The sequence below is a fragment of the Homarus americanus genome, unplaced genomic scaffold (assembly GCF_018991925.1).
Source record: "Homarus americanus isolate GMGI-L3 unplaced genomic scaffold, GMGI_Hamer_2.0 scaffold40248, whole genome shotgun sequence".
Taxonomy (NCBI): domain Eukaryota; kingdom Metazoa; phylum Arthropoda; class Malacostraca; order Decapoda; family Nephropidae; genus Homarus; species Homarus americanus.
The window spans coordinates 7405974-7425476 of NW_024712526.1; the positions used below are offsets into that span (position 1 = coordinate 7405974).

Genomic DNA, 19503 nt, shown 5'->3' on the forward strand with positions numbered 1-19503 from the left:
TGGATAGTGATACAATTGATACAAGTGACACAGGTGAGGGCCAATAATCTGCCCTCTGCCTCGGAACCAACCGCCCATCCCCGTGTGCCCAGCCATTTTTTCTACTAATGTAAGTGTTAAAAAACCTAATATTATTGATATTTCTCTTAATTATTAATTGTGTGTGCATACCATCATAAAGTTAAGATAATATTTTTACTACAACATAGTTGTGTGTCGTCAAAAAGTGGAGTTTGGGATCGGCCCGGACTCCATTTCAATTAATCCCATATGTTATGTTATTCACTTTACGCGTTTCTCACTTTACGCGGGACCCTCCGGGTTACATTAACCGCGTAAAGTGAGGGTTAACTGTATATGTTTTAGTTTTTAATAGTATGTAGAACAGAAACAGCCGTACACAACACTACAGCAAATTTACTATCACCAGGTTGGGGACGTAAGTACTCGTTTCCACACAGTGAAGCTTCGAGTGAGTGTGGATAAAAGCTCATACTCAAATGATGAGCTCTCGGCAAGCAACACTCAGGTAATTTATTTTTGTCTTATTTGGCCACTCATCATCATCCTCATAATTATTATTATTATTATTATTATTATTATTATTATTATCATTGTCTCACTCCCATTTTCCATGCCTGTGGGTTAGCCACAGTTAACTGTTGGCAGTTCTCTATGCTGCTTGTCTTTTGCAGTGGTCTCTCTTGTCAGAATCTTAACTCTAATGGGAGTTAAAGAGGAGATATACAGGCTGGAGCAAACTCAAATGAGAATGGTGAGGTGGATTAGTACTGTGATATTGAGAGATAGGAAACCTTGTTCAGAGCTAACATGGGTGTTTGACATTAAGAGTTCGGGTGAAATTTTGTATAGAGGTATGCTGAAATAGTTTGGGTAGACATTAGAGGAGACAATTTGGGTCAAGAGGTGCACAAGTCTAAATGTGGAAGGGAGGAAAGCCAGGAGTAGGTTGAGAATGAAATGGGGAGAGGTCATAAGAACCTGATGAGAGGCTGCAACAGACAACGTGGTATGAAGAGCTATCATCAGGTACTGTATATACTTGTTTAGAAACTGATCTCATAGTTCAACCCTTGATTTTGGGTAAAAAGTCTAGCTTGTGAGAAATGCTAGGTATAATCTTAGACATATTATGTATGGGTAGAAAGACACCAAATACACACCAATGCATCTTGGCAGTGACCACTACGGTACCACAACAGCTGACACTGAAGTGTTACCAACTCTAGAAATGAACTCTACTGTAAACAGCAATTAAGAAAGCACCAAAACGTTTAAGTTAGTGTACATATTATGAAGACTCAGCTCACCATAGCAACACAGCCCCCAGTTGGAATGCTGCCTCCCCTCAGTGCTCAGTGCCATGGGAGGTGTGTAGTCTGATAATTTAGTGTACGTACTTTATCTTCTTCGTCACTGATTGCCTCGTTAGCCACTTGGGCAGTTGGTTATGTCTCTGTTACGCACTGTTGGCATGTACTGGTGGGATATGCCTTCATAACACTCCACAAATGATTTTTAATTTCTAAGGATATTATTGTACAGTATTAATAAACTTTAATGAAGGTAATAAAATTAAAATATTTTTATTACCAGTACATGCTGTGCTGTGATGATTCACATTACGGTACTTATCAAAATGTTTAAAGAATAAAGTACAGTGGGCTCACAGAATATCCTTGTCCATAGTACATGACCCTGCTTATACAGGGGTCCCCGACTTCCGAACACCTGCCAATACGAACAGGGTTAAAATTGAATTTTTTTAGTATTTTATTTACCTGATGACTTATTTTTTACTTTCATTTTCTGTATTTTGTCATTCTAAATCTTATTTTGTCTTAAATTAAGTGATTTTAGAAGTATTTAAGGACTTAGACTATGATATAGTGGGATTTTAAACATTGTTCTGTAAGTACCGTTTGCACATAGCGTGTGTTCTGACTTACGTACAAATCCGACTTAAGAACGTCCTCAGGAACAGAACCCGTTCGTATCCCGGGGACCCCCTGTAAGCACGTCTGACCCCTTGAACTGCTCTTACCCTTGAGTCTTGCTCTCACGAGCCAACCCACCCAACATCGCTCGCTAGTTCAGCGTTTTTATCCCATGTCCATGCTTGTTGAGAATAAAAAATTATATTACTTTAGTGTGGTTTACAAATAAAGAAAATATAACATAAAACTACGGTATAGAATAAGATAAATGAAGAGCATGAGTGTGTACCTGTATACTGTATATATGTGTGGAGGCAGTAGGCTGTATTAAACTGCATCACAGAACTTGCTGGTTTTTGTAAATTTAAAGTGTCATGTATATACAACATTATAGTGACTGAGGTTCTGTTCTTCATGTAACAACATAAGAAAATCTAAGGGGTATTGTAGGTAAGCCCAGATTAGGTTAGGTTAGCCTTTTGTGTTCATGTACCGGGTAGCTTTCGTGCACTGTAAATGACCCACGGAAATGTAGTGCTCACATAGTTTGACCCTGTACTCGAGTATGTACAGGTATTTGACTTTTATCCTCTTCACCTCTGATCGGCTCGTTAGCCGCTTGGGCGATCAGTCACATCTCTGTTACTCACTGTTGGCAAGTACTGGGCATGTTAATCACAGCTAACCCTCACAAACATTGAAAAGGGGTGTAAAATGGTAATGATGACTTTGTATGATTGGTATTATGTATTTTGCTTGTGATATAGTTATCTTAATATGTGTTTAATATTGATCTAGGATGAGAGGCAGAAATCCATTTTGGATGACACTGTGCAGTCCTCAGAGTGTACTGATTCTTTGATGCGAAGTTTCTCCGGGCGTTCAGTAGCTCACGTTTCTCCCACAAAACCAATGTCACCAGGTTTGTTGTGATGAGTGTATTTTTAAATGTCATATGTTGTCTTGCAGTATTTTTCTGAATTATGTTTCATATTATAATGTTACGGTGAAGATAGTATTTAAACTACCGTAATTACTGTTTGTAGTTCACAGCTCAAAAAGAAATCACATTGAAGTATTTGGTGGTAATAACCATGAAAGTGGACTTATGCAGACCCCTAAAACAAATGGAGACCAAGTAATGAAAAGAGAGCTCAAGCCCAGTCTTACACCAAACAACAATGACAAGTCATGGATTACCAGAGAATTTGGTTCACAGCTTGAAGATTGGCTAGTACCTCAGGCTTCACAAACACTTTCTTCAGGGTCACAGCAGTGTGCGAGGCCTGTACAAAGTTCCAACGTGAGGACACCCTGTCTTTCTGACCGGACAGCGATAACACCTGGTGTGTAACTCAAACTTTTCTTAAATATTGAGTAACTGATTATCTCTAGTTAAGCTCTTGTGCTTCCACCCATCCTCCTATGTATACTGTATACTCGTATCCATTACACTTTCTTGTGTAGTCCATAATTTTTTACACTGTTCAAGGAATTTGAATGAAACTTTAAATACACCTGTATCATCAGTTAAGATCCCCGGTATGCTACCTTAATCCTTTAATCTAAGTGAAATGACATTCAAACAAACCACTTGGCTAAATACTTTCTTGAAACTCATATGAGCTGCTGCTGCTTTCTGTATGTCTATCCCCATCACTTTAGGCCTTCCTTCATCCCAGCATTTTTCTATTTTGTCTACCCCTCAGTATTTGTAAAGTGTATAACAGTATATGACCTGTTGAGATTAGAGTTGGCTGAGACCCTTCTTGCCAGGTAAGGCACGACCAAATGTTTACCGAGATAATGGTGCCCCTACCAAAATCTTTATACAACCATGTGCTGATCCTTACCCAACCCTCACACAGCCAACCTACACCTTTATTTGTCTTTTCAGATTTAAAGCCATGACTGTCTCTATCATTGGACCCCACATTTTTGCCCTTAAGCATTAAGTCTGTGACAGGGATGTGTTTAATGACTTGCTTTCTTTCTACAGTATTGTAATTTGGGTGTCTATCTGCTGTGTTGGTCTTAAGTTAAAAAACGAAAAGATGTATTTACCATTCAAGTCTTACCTTCAGTATTAGTAACAATTCATGGTTCAATGTTCATCTTTATACACCCGCAAAATATGCTCATGTTGTGGTACTGTATTATCAATCATTAATTTGTTTCAGTGTGCTGAACCTAATTTTCTTCCAATAGTACAATAATTTCATGTGTTCTTCCTGTAGGAAGTGCCCACAGCACCACCAATGCAGAATCACAAATCTTCTCAGGAGAAACAGAGTTTACAGTGCGTTGTCCTTGTGGTGTAAACCAGGATGATGGCCTTATGATTCTTTGTGACTTTTGCGACAAGTGGCAACATGCAGTAAGTTCAGTTCCTTTCTCATGAGCATTAGAAAGGTTTTTACACTCCTCTATACAGTACAACTCGAAAATTTGGATTACTGTATAAGGTGAAAAGGGGTGTCCTGATGAGCCAATTGACTGGATTATCAGTGGAGAAATACCCATTAACCCTTTCACTATGGAGATGCTACTTTTAGTATAGTAATTTATTGGGCTAACATCAGATGATTTTATTCAGCTCTAAAGGGAGCCCATACACGAGGGGTTAATAAAAATGGATGAAATATTTTCTCATTATTGTTCTAATCATTCTTATAGGGCATCATATAGTAATATATTCCAGTATAATGTTTTTAAAAACTTCATTATAATGCAGAAAGTTTTATAACATTTTCCTTAATGAATTTATTTTCCCATTAGTTTCCATTATGAAACATAAGGTAGGTTATGAGTACAGTACTACTAAGAATACTGTACTAAAAATCACTCAGTAATGGTATGGATTCAGTCGTGTGTTTTCATTCATAAATGGGGATCTTTTCAATTTCGTGAACTGCAAAATTGTTTAATAAAAACACATTAATTTTATGTAGTTTTGCATTCTGATTTCAAATATGTATTTTTGAGAAAATAATAGGAAGTAATGAAAATGATACAAAACTAAATATTGGCTGAAGAGAGGTATGAGTCTGTTAAACGTAAACAAACGTCGAACAGTAGTTATAAATTTTAGCTAACCTAACCTATACAATATTTTTTAGTTCAAATAATCATTTTGGTACTTTATACTATTTTCTCCAAGAAAATATATCCAGTATATTTTTTAAATCGGAATGTAAACTACTACATGAAATTAATGTTTTTATTATAAAAAAGAGATTGCGGTTCATCAAACCTAAAAGACCTTAAATAGGGAAACGATACCAAAAAACAGATAAATTACTTAAAGCGTTGAGGTGAGTTATGTTAAGGGGTTATGAGGGATCAGTCAATGTTGTCTCAGAAGTGTGGTGATAGCACTCAATAGCGACTAAAATATGTTAAACATCACTCAGCAATAGTACATATACTGTAGATACTGTAATTTCATTCATAAGTAAGGAAAATGATACAGAAATTATGAAAATTGTATCATTGTCTGTAATGGATAGTACAGCACACAGTAGTAATGTACAATGTGTCACTGTGAAAGAGAGCTGTTGTAATTAGGAAAAGTTGTTAAAAAAAATTGCTTTCATGCCCTACAATAAAAAATGCATTTCTGTATAAACTTCCATTTAGTGAATGAACGATTTCTAAATGTTTTGTCGAAGGCTCTTGGCTGTCTGTGGTGTCTGAATTGCAACCTATGTTAGCCACCATGTTTTAGAATTTTTTGTTTTGTTTATTTTACATGGATATTTATGAGAAAATTATAAACAAAATTTATTTCTTGAAACTACTTCCTTTAAAAAGCAAATAAAAAACAATAATAATAATTAAAAAAATCTTGCCAGATTAATAGTATGGTATACAGCAGTGAGGAGATGCAGTGTGTGGGGGATGCAGTCTTTCAGAACCGCACCATATCTGCAATGGCAGTTCTGATGTTACACAGCTGATATTTAAAATACTTCCCAGGTTGAATGGTGAAGTCTGTGCTGGCGATATAACCTTTACTACACATAGGACTTGAAGGAGGACAAGGCTTGAAGAAACTATAAATTTTCAACTATGGATTGTTTCATTTGCTTGTGAATAACAATTTGTTGAAGTCAACAACAATTTGAAGGCAGTATACGTATACAGTACAGTAGATATACACAGTTCAGAATTACAAATGATGATTTCTATTCATTTTATCATTCTTGAAATTTACATCTGTGCCTGGTTTTTCAGCTCTGTTTCAACGTGTTAAAGGAAAGTGAGGCACCAGCTCATCATATATGTGAAGCTTGTGGCACTTCTTCAACACCCTCAACTGACCCCACTCTCAAAGATCATCCTGAGGTGCTACTTGGTGTTCTGCTTTACAGTAGTTATTTAGTTGACAATATTTGGTTTATTTCTATATTTACATAAAATTGTACTGGACTGGAACTATTTTGGTAGGTTTATAAGTTAAAAATGTCTAAATGGATGTAACAAGATATCAAAAAACAAGGTTTCTCTGTAATGTTATACTCCTAATATATAACAGATTGGTTTGGGGGATCATAAAATACCTCATTTACCTATTGTTGGTTACGTGTAGTAATGACAACCACAAACAGGAAACATAATGGTGATTCATAGAGTAGAGCTTTGTGAAAACATCAGAGCTGCTGCCATCACAGACCAAAGTATACAAGGAGCATCCCATTGTATTTAGGAATAACATCCAAATAAGGGCTACCATCACCCATAAAGTGTAATACTTTCACAGTCATTATGCCTAAGTCTTGTTCTGTAACTACTTAACTTTGCGAGTCAGGCTCCCCAAATTTTTAAAAATCTTTTATTGTAAGAAATATCAGATGCTCCCCATATATAGAGCATTAGTGATGGGTATGCCAGGAAAAGTTGATCAATGCCTAGTTTGTTGATCCTTTGTTGTAGGAAAGATGAAGCTAGGGGGAGATGAATGAGTAGGCACAATTAACTTTAGTACCACAGTAAAATATTAAGACTACCATACTGTATTAAGATCTCAAATTTAAGTTATTTCTAAATACTGTACAGTAGACCCTCCTCAAATTTGCAAATGTTTGGGATAAACTGTTTGGTATACAAAAGAGTAGCTTATAGAGTAACTTGAATACAATGGACCTTGGGACCATGAACCCAAAATATCCGGTATGTTTGGACCAAAGACAACGAACACAAATTATCACAGGAATAAAAAGTGCAACTGACCCTAACAGCTGAAATTAAACATATTACAAATGCAGTACACTACTGTAAATATATAAATTAATACTGTATTTGTAAAGGCCATTCATACAGATTTTTTATGAATAAAAAAATAATTCTAAGAAAGTATTTTATCTATAAACTTTCAAGAAGTGAAATGTGGATTTAAAATAATAAACAGAATTAAAAAAAAAATCTGTACAGTGTATGCATTTACGTTTCTACAAGTATCACTAATTGAGCATAGTGGCAGCTAGCAGCCATGCAATGTAACTCCTTGACCAGTACAGTAATTCATTTCGTCAAGAAATACATATAGTAAACCATCTACAGTACATTAAAGAGGGTTAAGTTCCTGGAAAACCTTGCAAAGAGAGAATTTGTGAGTCAAGAAACCTTGGTTCAGTGGCTAAACATAGGAAAAGCACATAGCAAGCCTGTAGGTACAGATGCCCTCTAATGTGCCACCATAATAAGGTTCAGCCAAGGATTTCAAGCATGGGTGAGAAACTTGAAGACTTTCCAGTCAGTTCATGAGATAAGCACTAAAGTTAGTATTTCATATGAAAGTGTTGTGACCATCATCTGTGAATATATGGGTTCTGGAAGATGGGTTTCTCAGTCAAGCCCCATGAATGTATGAAGCCAATCCAGTCAACTTCGTTTCCACTCTGGTTATTGGAGATAAAACCTAGATTCATCATTGAGAACCTGAGTCAAAGATGAAAGCCGTGTTTTGGAAGCATTTGAATACCCCCAAGAAATGGCTGCCAATGGTACATATGGGTGGATGATGTGCATTTGCCACAAAGGTTCCAATTCTGTGCAACTGTATCCATTCCAACAGAATGGACAATGAAGTATTTAATTTTGAGAGAGCTTGTGTATGTGTGTGTGTGTGCTTGTTTTAATAAACTTCATAAAGTTAGTAATTGTAATTCCCTGCCATGTCCCATACAGCTTGAAATGATTTGCCTTTACCGTCGTACTCTGGTATTTCTTCGTGACAACAACTGCCGCATTACTGCACCTATGCTTGGCCAGCGCTTAGGAGTGAATATTACTATTGCAAGGGAACTTATGAAGTGGCTCCAGAAGGACAAACTTTTAAAAAAAAAGGGGAAATTGTAAGTTTTTTGGTCATATTTGTGGTTATTTTATCATTACTTTTAAGTCTCCTCCAAAGGGACAGAAACATATATACCTATCAACAGTACACAAACCAGCTACTAAGCTGATAAATGGTGTAGAGCATAAACAAGTACACTATGTCCACTTTGAATCTTACAATTAACTGAGTAGAGCTTGTGTACTTAAATACAATCATTCCTTTATACTTATGTACATTCATGAGCAATTTCACTCCTCGGTCAACAAACCAGACCTGCCATAATTCACCCTGTTGTTACTTTAACATTTTCACTTCATCCTCCTATTGCAGTACAGGTATATCCACATTACACAGTTCAGACAATAAACCTTTATCTTTTGTCCATCATCCACACTTCTCTTGTTCCACCTTCATAGTTACTCCAATTAAGTTTGTTAGTGGTAGTATTCCATCCACATCTAAGATTTCTGTTCTCTTTTTACAATTCAAGAGTAGGGAGAGGCTTCACCCCATATACTATCACCTTTTACATCATGCAAGTTTTTTTTGTGTTTGTTAATTTGGTAAGGTTTGTCTTGGTAACATTCACTTTTTCAATTTACAGAGGCACTTTTCCAAACTGTTCCAGAGTGATAAACTTTGCATTTCCTCAGTATCTGTATAGAGTAGAAGAAAAGGAAATTACAGGAAGTGACACTGCAGTCAGTGACACTGTTCAGGTAAGCTGGTTTTAATTATGTATTACATATATATATACTGGTATGAGATCATTAACTGGCATGCTTTGGGACCCCAGGGAAGCCGGATAGGGGATTTTTCTGGAATTTGGAGTGCCAGGCCTAAAATGTACAGTAAACCCTTTGTAACTGCCTGTGAAGACTCTTCTGATCACTAGATTCACTCATAAAAGTAGCTTTAACTGTACAATGTCACATTAAAACTTAAAATTATAGACATATGAATATCAATAACAAAAACATATAAAGAGCATTAATGAAAGCAAAGAGTCAAAATTATGCAAGTTAGTGTTCAAACCGGGTTGAATGGTGCTTGCCTTAGCAACAGTGCTCCACATCTGACCTCCACATTTTCACAGTGGAAACCTGTAGATATTTTAATATTATTTTTTGCACGTTTTGTGTGTAGAATTGTGTGTGCATGTAACCGAGTTAAAAAAAAAAATTTAGATTTACCCAATGAGTTGAAAAATACTTAATACCTAATGATAATTACCAGGCCAGGCCAAGGTGCAAATATTACAAGGGAAATTACAAAGGGATGAGGGAAGAAATGAGAGGTATCAACTGGCCTGACTCAGTAAGGTACAAGAACGCAGCCACTACGCTGAATATCATAACCAGTAAAGTGACCCATTTGATCGATAAATATATACCCAAGACCAAACCCAGTGCCTCTAGGAATACAAGGGGATCCCTACACCTGAACCACGCGGCGGTCAACAGAGTTAAGAAGAAAACCCAGAAATTCAAGATGTGGGTTGGGTCAAACGATGAACAGGACAGGAGGATGTCTGCAAGAGCCAGAAACCAAGCAAAGATAGAGTGTAGAAGGGCTGAAAAGGAGTTCCAGAGGCTGGTTGCAAGCGAGGTCGAGTCAAACTCAAAGGCGTTTATCACTGCAAAGTCAAAATTAAAAACGCGAGTAGGAGTATCAGACCTGAGGCTTGAAGATGGTAGTTACCCACATTCTGTCCAGGATAAAGCTGAAGCATTGAACAGCTTCTTTTCTTCAGTGTTCACAGGAGAGGATGCAATTAACTTTCCTGCGTTTGAGGACAGACGGTTCGACACAGCATTGACCCACATTGTGTTCACAGAAGAGGGTATTAGAAATAAACTGTATAGGCTAAAGGTCCATAAGAGTCCCGGCCCTGACATGGTGCATCCTAAAGTGCTAAGAGAGTTGTACAACGAGCTTGCCGAGCCCCTGAAGATCCTGTTTTGTAAATGCATGGATGAACAAAAGGTCCCCAGTGAATGGAAAGTGGCTTATGTGAGTCCTATCTTCAAGAAGGGCGATTGTCACTCCACGAACAACTATAGACCGGTGAGCCTGACCAGCATAATATGTAAATTACTTGAGAGTATTATCAGAGCCGCCACAATGGAACATCTACTACAAAACAACCTTGTAAAGGATTGCCAACATGGTTTTATGCTGGGGCGCTCCTGCTTAACACAATTGCTCAAGGTATTGGATATTTGGACCCATATTCTGGAACGAGGTGGTAATATCGACAATATTTACTTAGATTTTGCCAAGGCTTTTGACAGTGTACCCCACGAAAGGCTGAAAATCAAACTGGAAGGGTACGGAATTTGGGGAAATGTCCTAGCGTGGATAGTAGACTTTCTACATGACCTCAAGCAGTGTGTGGTAATTAATGGCACAAAATTCTCATCCGTACCTGTCACAAGCAGTGTATTGGGCCTGCTGTTGTTTGTTTGTTTCATAAATGACATGCCTGACGTTGTACACTCCTCCATACAAACGTTTGCCGATGACGCCAAGTTATTTCAGGAAATCAAGAACCAAGCGGACTGTGAAGAGCTGCAGAAGGACCTCTGTGGGCTCCTAATGGTTGAAGAAATGGATGCCGAGATTCAATGTCATGAAGTGTAAGAGGATGCACCTGGGGCATACCAACGGTAAGGAGGCGTATCATATGTCCTAACGGGATGAAGAAACCGCACTATTTGAGACTGATTGTGAGAAGGACCTAGGTGTGTATGTTGACAATGAGCTGAAGTTCTCAGGCCATTGCGAGAAGAAGGTAAATCAGGCAAATAAATTATTGGGTCTTAAAAGAAGGTCGTTCAGATATCTAGACGGTCCGTACCTCGTTACGATCGTCAAGAGTGAAGTGCTTCCCCATCTGGAGTATTGTCACCCCGTCTGGTCCCCGAGATATGCTAGGGACTGTCAGTTGGTTGAAAATGTTCAAAGGAGGGCCACCAGACTGGTGCCTGCACTACGGCACCTCAGCTACCCTGGGAGATTGGAGCGCCTGAACTTGCCTAGCTTATATTACAGACGAGCAAGGAGTGACCTAATTGAGGTGTATAAGCATCTCAAGGGGCACTACTCAGTCGAGTGTCCGTACTTGGAGCTGGTGGACGCTCGCCCCACAAGGGGTCACAGCTCAAGATTGAAGAAGCCGCAAGTCCAGAAAACTGTGAGGGCAAACTTTTTCGGAGTGAGAGTTATGAACTCTTGGAACAATCTACCAGAAAGTATTGTGATGGCACCGAGCGTGAGCTCTTTCAAGACAAGGCTTGACCAACACTGGAGCAGGTTCAGGTACATTCAGGAGCCTGTGCATGCCCAGTACTTACCAACAGTGCATAACAGAGACGTGACCGATCGCCCAAGCGGCTAACGAGCCGATCAGTGGTGAAGAGTATAAAAGTAAAAAAGTAAAGTGCAATGTATTTCTTTTATTTGTATTATTTTTTATTTCTTTATTTTTCACATTATGTAATATTGAATGTATGTAACAAAATAAAAATAATACAATGTATCTACCCAAAAATACGAGTTAAAAAAATAACCATACTGGGGTAACAAAATACACAGCTCACAGGTAGGGGATGGACAGAAATATCTCTGACCGGAAATTACTCGGTAGACATTTTAAATAATTCGACAACATATGTTGTTTATGGAGCATTCTGGACACCAGGATGCTGGATAAATGGTCTCATACCTGCTTATATTGTATATGGTAAAGATGTATTATAGTACTAGTAGATTGTTTTATTATTTCAACAATTTGTCCCATTTACTAATTACGGGTATTTGTTGCGTTAGATGTTAGGGCTATTGGATCTATTATCCCTGTGATACTGGCCATTCCTCTTCTAAGTTAAATAATAAAGGCAAAAACAGCCATTCATTGATTTGCTTTGATACTTGAAGAATTCTGATTTAATTTATCATTTTATCAATTTTCTGCTTACTGTAACCGTTCAGGTAGTTGATCTTTCCTTTGTTAATTTGTTATGAACTTTATCTTCCAATTCTGGCAAGGTTTTGTAATTAATAGACAGTGGAGACAGCCCAAATAATGCAGCACCTCTAATTGAGGCGTCTAGCGTAGGAGGGACGAACTCGCCAGTCCCCCAAAAATCTGTTTTCTGTGGTTTCGGAATTTTCCAGGCTTTATATTTCTAACTGTGATGACAGGAAGTGGCGAGTTCGTCTCTACTCCCCGTTGTTTTCGTATGGTTCTGTGATTTTACAGTTCTAAAATTTTTTTTGTGTGTTTACTCAAAACTATGATTTGGCGAGTTCGTCCCTCCTACGCTAGACGCCTCAATTAACACCTTTCATATCTAGTTAATGATGGATAATTACGATATAATGTGGTTGAAAGCTGCCGCCCGCAGTAGTTCGTTCGTACTATGACAGGTAACTTGAACCACTGTCGCTCATGAGCCCTTCACTTCAAGTCAGATCTGTTTTTTTTTTTCACTTTAGCCTTGCTTTAACTCACCTGTAGTGTCTAATATATACTTTTTGGGGTAGAATTAAATCATTTAGCCCTTTTTAATGTGTATTTTACTATTTTTATGACAATCAGACACATTGGTACATTTGACATGTCATCCTATGTCTCACTTTAATGCATCTATGAAGTAATACGGGTCCTGGCAGTTCCTAGCTCTTATTATTGGCCGACTCCACTGTATAAAGGAATGTATAATTGGCTTGATTTGCTGTTATAGTATATTTGGATAATTAACATTACACGCCACCTTTACAGACTCCTCATAGCATAAAGTTAAGTGCAGATATTGATACTGATGCAACCCCAGATCTTCCCATATCTTCTCTTCGAGCATCCATGGAGGCTTCAACAGCTGAGGAGGACATGGAACAGTTGAAATTCACTCCTGGAATGAAATCAGATATTCCCAATGATTCACAGGTTCTTTCAGTAGGCTCACAGAGGGTGGTCAGTATTGACAATGGCTTACAGTCAACACTGGAGACTGCTGCTGACACAGTGGCAACTGCTGGTGACACTATGGCCACATTTGGCACCCAGCTTACCAGTGGAGAGAACTCCATCTTTTGGGCCTCACTTCCTACACAATGTCTTGTGAAGTCTGAGTTTGATGGAGACTGTCTTGTGAAGTCTGAGTTTGATGGAGACTGTCTTGTGAAGTCTGAGTTTGATGGAAACAATATGGAGGTGAGTTTACATGGGCTCTATTCTTTGGGTTTTTGTATTATATTTTTGTAATTAATACTTTATATTTGCTATTTTGAAGTTTTCTATGGATTAATGGTATTGGGTATTTGCTAACCCACACAATTATGGAAAATGGCAGCAAAACATTGATGATGGTAGTAATTATTGCCATGGGAGTCTGTAATAGTTTGTGTGTAAATATTTTATGCTAACTCATCAACATTTTATGGCCATTTTTCATGGGTCAGTTTCAATTACCTGACATGCTGTTCGATTTCTTACAGTCTCTCTTTTCAGGTTCCTGACTAATTTCATTTCTTACCACCTCTACCCATGTCAATCTTGGCTAGGTTAGGCTAACCTAACCTAACCTCTCCTCTCCTCTTCTCCACATTTAGGCTCATGCACCTCTTGACTCAGTTGGCTTTATCCATTCTCTTTTCACATGCCCAAACCATTTGAGCCTGCCTCTACAGTATGTAGAACTTTGCTGATTTTCTCAATATCCAGCTGTCCTCTTAGCTCTGAACAGGGCCTCCTGTCTTTTAATGTCACATTACATATCCACCTCGCCATTCTCAATTTAGTTTACTCAAGACAATTGTTCATTGTGAAGAAACATCAGGAATAAAGCTCCATCTCTTTCTCGTGTTCCTTCACTACCACTAGTTCACTCAAGTCTACTTATGTCATTCTCATTAACTGTGATACATCATCACACTATTCACACCTGCAACAACTAAACTGGCTACAGCATCCCCACAGGCACTGATCATCTCACTCAGGTAACAGAACTCATCAACACAGTCCAGGGACATATCCCCAATGTTGAGTTTCTGTGGGCACTTCTACCTGCACTTAAAGTTGGCAACATCCTGCAATCTGCCATTTACTTCACTGCACCTCTTATGTACCAATCTTCCATAACCATAACACATTATTGAGTTACTGCCAACACCTTTCTTACAGACAGGACATAGAGGATATTTTTGAAGCTTCACACTTTTTCTTAATAGGATCTACAGAAAACTATCACATGTGACACAGATCTGTCACAAAGAAAGTCTAATTATGACTTAAAATCCCTTTAATCTGTCTTATCATACATTCCTTCCAACTTAAGGGATGTTAGAACCAAGTCACCACTGATGGCCACTATCTGACAAGATATGGTGCCACAGTAGCAATGAGCAGTCTGGTTCTCACTTAATGCATTGTTCCATCTTTCCCAACCCTCTACCCATTGCACCTGGTACTTTGCCTTTGTACATCCTCTTTTTTTTATCCACTCCTCTTACATCCTTCAGACATCTCCTGACCAGTTATCATTGTCTTATTTCCCACATCCACATTACCACCCACCATAATTATTCAAAGATTAACATTGTATTTCCAATTTCTCTTCTTTTATTCCTTTCCTCAGTTACACCATTATCATTATGTTTTCCAGGTATCTACTGGTGATATAAAGGCTCCAAAAGATCATCCTGCGAGAGGAAAACGCAGAATACTCATTCAAGACGTCCAAATTTCACATGGAAAGAAAACTGTGCCTTCACATTCTATGGTAATTTAGTGTCTTTTAAGATGTTATGATAAATAATTCAGATATACACCAGAATATTAAAGCAATATACCTATGTAGATAAAAAAAAAAGATAATATAAATTGTGCATGGTTAATGATAAAGAATTATGATTAAGTATAGAAAAATTAAGTTTATTTCATGGTTTGTAAGTAAACTTGAGTGTTTGGATTTTAAGTACCATCTTTCCCATTACTGTATATTAGATGCACCCCAAATTTTTGCAGGGAATATATATCTCAGTTTTTCACGCATCAAAGGGTTGTGTTCCCCCCAAAAAGGATCGCGTCACTGAAATTGCATAAACTGAACAACTAGTTGAATGTAAAAACTAAAAATGCATTACACAATTTAAGCTTTACTACCACAGGCCAATTCTACCACTATTTCGTGATGTTCAAACAACTAATATATATATATGACAAGCACAATGATCATATAATAAAATGTAGACAAATTAAATAAAAATTAAGGATGCCCTAAAAGGAGACACTGAGTGTATGTAATGTTCTCTGCCTATTATCTTTTTCACACATTTATTATAAGACAACCTTGTAAAATTATTTTATTCAAGACAAACCATTCTGATATGATATTTAACTACCGGGTATACATTTATAGACAATTGGTAACCAGAATGTTTTGTTCATCTTTGACACTTACTGTACACACCTACACTGGGCTTAAGTGAGATACACACACAAATATTCCCCAAGCACATGGCTGTCACGTGGCAACTTGTGCCATCTTGTGTGTAGGTGGGTTTACCTTCATGATGGACTGATTAATGCCATATAATTTCAAAGATATAGGGGCAATGGGGAATTTTAGCTGCTGATTAAGGGTTAGAACCTTAGACATGTTTAAAATGTTGAACATGTACTCTTCAACTAAATGCAAGTTACTCAGTCAAGGATTCATACTTAGAATTAGCAGATGCCCACCCCACTAGAGGTCACAGCCTCAAGTTAAACAATCTCACTGGTTCAGAAAATTGTTAGGGCAAGCTTTTTTGGTGTGAGAGTTGTGAACTGTTCCAGGGAGTGTTGTGATGGCACTGATTGTGAGCTCAAGCAAGACCAAATGACCAATACTGGCATATGAAATGATTATACCCATTTTTTCCTAATGTCCATACTTTAACATTCTTCCTACATTATTCTAACATGGCAAATTTTTTCTTCACGTACATTATGTGAGTTTTTCTATGAAAATTCTGCTTAATACAGAACATACACACCACTAAGCTGACATAAAAATCCTGAAACACCACACTAACATGTCATGGCTCACTGAGGCAGAGGCTGCACCACTTTAATTAAAGTTTGCTCTAGTGTTGATTTAATCAGAATTTGGGGGGACTTCTGATTAGTGTTTAGTAATTTAAGGTACTGTGTGTATTTTTGTATTCTTTAAACAACTATGACAAGAAATAAAATGGACTATTTTCAGGCCTTGCGTCACTTCGAGACTTGTGACTCCCAGAATTCTGACACACCACAAGAACAGATGGAAAAGATGTCTACTACAACAAATATTTCAGTGTAACTGTTGGATTTAGTGTTATTATTATTATAAAGTTTAATAGCGCTCAATCCTATTCATCATAACCCTAGTGCAATTTTTTCAGTGTGTTTGTACAGAACCTTTATTCCCTTCATATAAATTCATTGTCGATTCTTAACCTTCTCGCGCATTACGTATAAATCATTGGGTAGCACTATTTGCATGGGTGAAGTGGATCTCATTAAACTTTAAAATATCCTCCCCCCCCCAATTTCTTTTTAAAGATATTTTTGTCATATATGAATGCATGATATTGCGAGTGAACCTTCCATAAATTACCAAAACATTGGTGGAGTTTCATTGTCTACCAGTTTCCTCCCATCAGCTGTGCTGGTAGGTTGCACTTCTTTTATTTCTTCTCCCACCCTCCCCATAATTAGTCGTATCAAAATTCCAAAACCATCGTTGGAAAACCCATAAAATACGCTTCTATTATATAATACCTTGGTAGTTTAAGAAAATTTCAGTGATATGATGCTGGGAACACTTATTTTTTATTTCCAAAAGGAAAAGTTATTTATTTATTTTCTAGCATGATTTTTTTCTTTTTTCTAAGAGTGAAAAAGTAGTCCTCCTCCTCCCTCCTTGAGTGAATTATGTTAAAGCCAAAACAATAACAAAGCCAATGGTATGTAAATTATACAAAAAGACACTTTCTTGTGTGTTAAATTGTCTTAGTTATTTTTGTTTAGATTTAATATTAAGACGAGATTACTTGTTCATTTTTTTCCTATCACCTATTGATTCATCAAGGGTAGAATAATTAGCAAGTTATGTAAACATGCTAAATATTGAGACACTACACAGGATTTAATTTGCTTGCTGATATACCCACATAAATTATTACTGCACATGGCTTTTTGTATTTGTAGCCCCAGGGATGTATTTCAGTCCCCTCACTAGGTAGGGTTGGTCAGTGACTTGGCTCTGGTATGTGCTGAACTGGCCACTCATCACATTCATGCCGTAACATAAGATAACCATTTTGGTTTGGCATTTGTCATTCCACAAATATTGGGATATAGCACAAAAGATGTTAGCTTTTCAGAAAGTAACAATAAGTCTTACATGAGAGTTGTTTAAGGACTTAATTACCAGGTACTCAATTGAAGCTATTGTATCCAAAGTGTAGCTGGTGTCTGTAATCATCCAAGCTAAGTTGTTTAAAATAAAATTAAAAGTTGCAGTAACTAGAGAACATTCCAGAATTATAGTGCCTCATATGCTTCCTTTGTCTCAAGTTTTCATGATATTAGGTGTGTGTGTGTGAGTAAATTTCTAAAGCACAATAAAACTGCAACAAAAGACCCCAAATGTAAAATTTTATAATTTTTTTTTCCATCATAAAATGTGTTGTAGAGTACTTGTGTTTAGCTTATAAAATTTGTAGCTCAACAGTTTTCAAGGACATGTGGATACTTAAGTTGTTTTGGTTAATATTTTAAATTAGGCCAGTTTTGTTTATATTGAGTGTTTTATGATTTGGGTTGTTTAACTCATTAAATTTTTGTTTGATTGGCAAGTTTTTTTTTGTCTAAAGCAAAAATAAAGGAGGATCACTAACCCTTAAATGAAGGCCATCATCAGTGGAAGTTTTATATTCTTTATGTTCCATTTTTAGTGTATATGGGGCCGAGGAAGGAAGCCTTAGCCACTGGTTAAGATTATGTAATTTGCCACATCGTTTTACATTTGACTACTGTACTCATATTACACAAATAAATTGGATTACAAACTACAGTAAAGAAACCATAATTCGTACCTCTCTAACTTGAAATCACTCACACAGTAACCCCTTCGTTTAACGAACGCCTCGGTTAACGAACTGCCTTCCATAAGGATCTTCAATTCGGTTAACGAACAAAAATTCGGTTAACGAATTTCTTACGAACCGACCTCAACATGTTTTCGCTTGCACTGACCGGGCAACCAGCTTTAGTATCAGTCCGCCAATACATTAATCGGTTTTAGGGCTTAAATTCCTTACTATTTTAGTAAATATCAAGAAGTTTATACTATTCAATAATTTTAAAAGTTTAATATTCAATTTTTTAGTCATTTTAACAATTATTGAACTTAATTGAAGGTAAAGTGACTAGTTTAATGCGCGGCATCCAGCCTCTTAACACAGCAAACAGGCGTTAGTCTCTCTCTGTTTTCACTGGAGGTAACATCTTGCTTGAGACTCTTCAACTAAACACTTTTTTTCTGTGTTTCCAAGCAAATTATTGGTCATTTTGAAATATGTTTTACATATTGACAATAAATAATGCAGTGCAGTGTTGATTTAAAGAAAATAATCTTGAAATACACCAAGAGAACTAAAATTTTATGGGTGAAATGGTGCCATGGGGTGACTTCTCTTCCACCCCAATGCCTTCTCTTCTTCCTTCTCCTCCACCCCCATTCTAATTCCTATCATCATCATCATCCAGGAGCCTTCTACATACACACCTCAAAGTAAGTGAACTTTTCTACCATTTTTGTTGAATTTAGGAAATTTTCGGTGAACTGGAACCAATTACCCAAAAACCCATTGAAACAATGGTTTCGGTTAACGAACGACCTTCTGGAACGGATTGAGTTCATTAACCAAGGGGTCACTGTAATTTGTAATGTTTTGTCGTTATGAAATACTGTACAGTAAACCCTCAATAACTCGGCATTTGATAACTCGGAATTTCATGTAACCCAGTACGGATATGGTCTAAGAATGTATCACAGTATAACAATGGAAATGTCGAGTAAAAAATTACCTGGGAAAATACTCTCACAAATAATCAGAAGCAAATTTATTAAAAAGGTGACAGTCTACCCTCCATCAGTGCTCTATTAA

At 37.2% G+C, this 19503-nt stretch overlaps 1 protein-coding gene across 1 annotated transcript; it reads left to right on the top strand.

The window, feature by feature from the left end:
- Positions 1 to 434: 434 nt before the first annotated feature.
- LOC121861792 lies at positions 435 to 18294 on the top strand. The gene is made up of 10 exons (XM_042359712.1): positions 435 to 529; positions 2757 to 2880; positions 3005 to 3304; positions 4196 to 4335; positions 6195 to 6305; positions 8148 to 8314; positions 8903 to 9017; positions 13085 to 13516; positions 14967 to 15083; positions 16554 to 18294. Exons 2-10 carry the CDS (start codon positions 2820 to 2822, stop codon positions 16647 to 16649), a joined length of 1539 nt encoding a protein of 512 aa, XP_042215646.1. The 5' UTR covers positions 435 to 529; positions 2757 to 2819; the 3' UTR covers positions 16650 to 18294.
- Positions 18295 to 19503: the final 1209 nt, after the last annotated feature.

Excerpts from the sequence above, each read along its gene's own strand:
- LOC121861792 (XM_042359712.1), top strand. The coding sequence starts at position 2,820 with ATGCGAAGTTTCTCCGGGCGTTCAGTAGCTCACGTTTCTCCCACAAAA. Across the intron at positions 3,305-4,195 it reads CCGGACAGCGATAACACCTG|GAAGTGCCCACAGCACCACC; the intron begins GTGTGTAACTCA and ends TTCTTCCTGTAG. Across the intron at positions 4,336-6,194 it reads GCGACAAGTGGCAACATGCA|CTCTGTTTCAACGTGTTAAA; the intron begins GTAAGTTCAGTT and ends CTGGTTTTTCAG.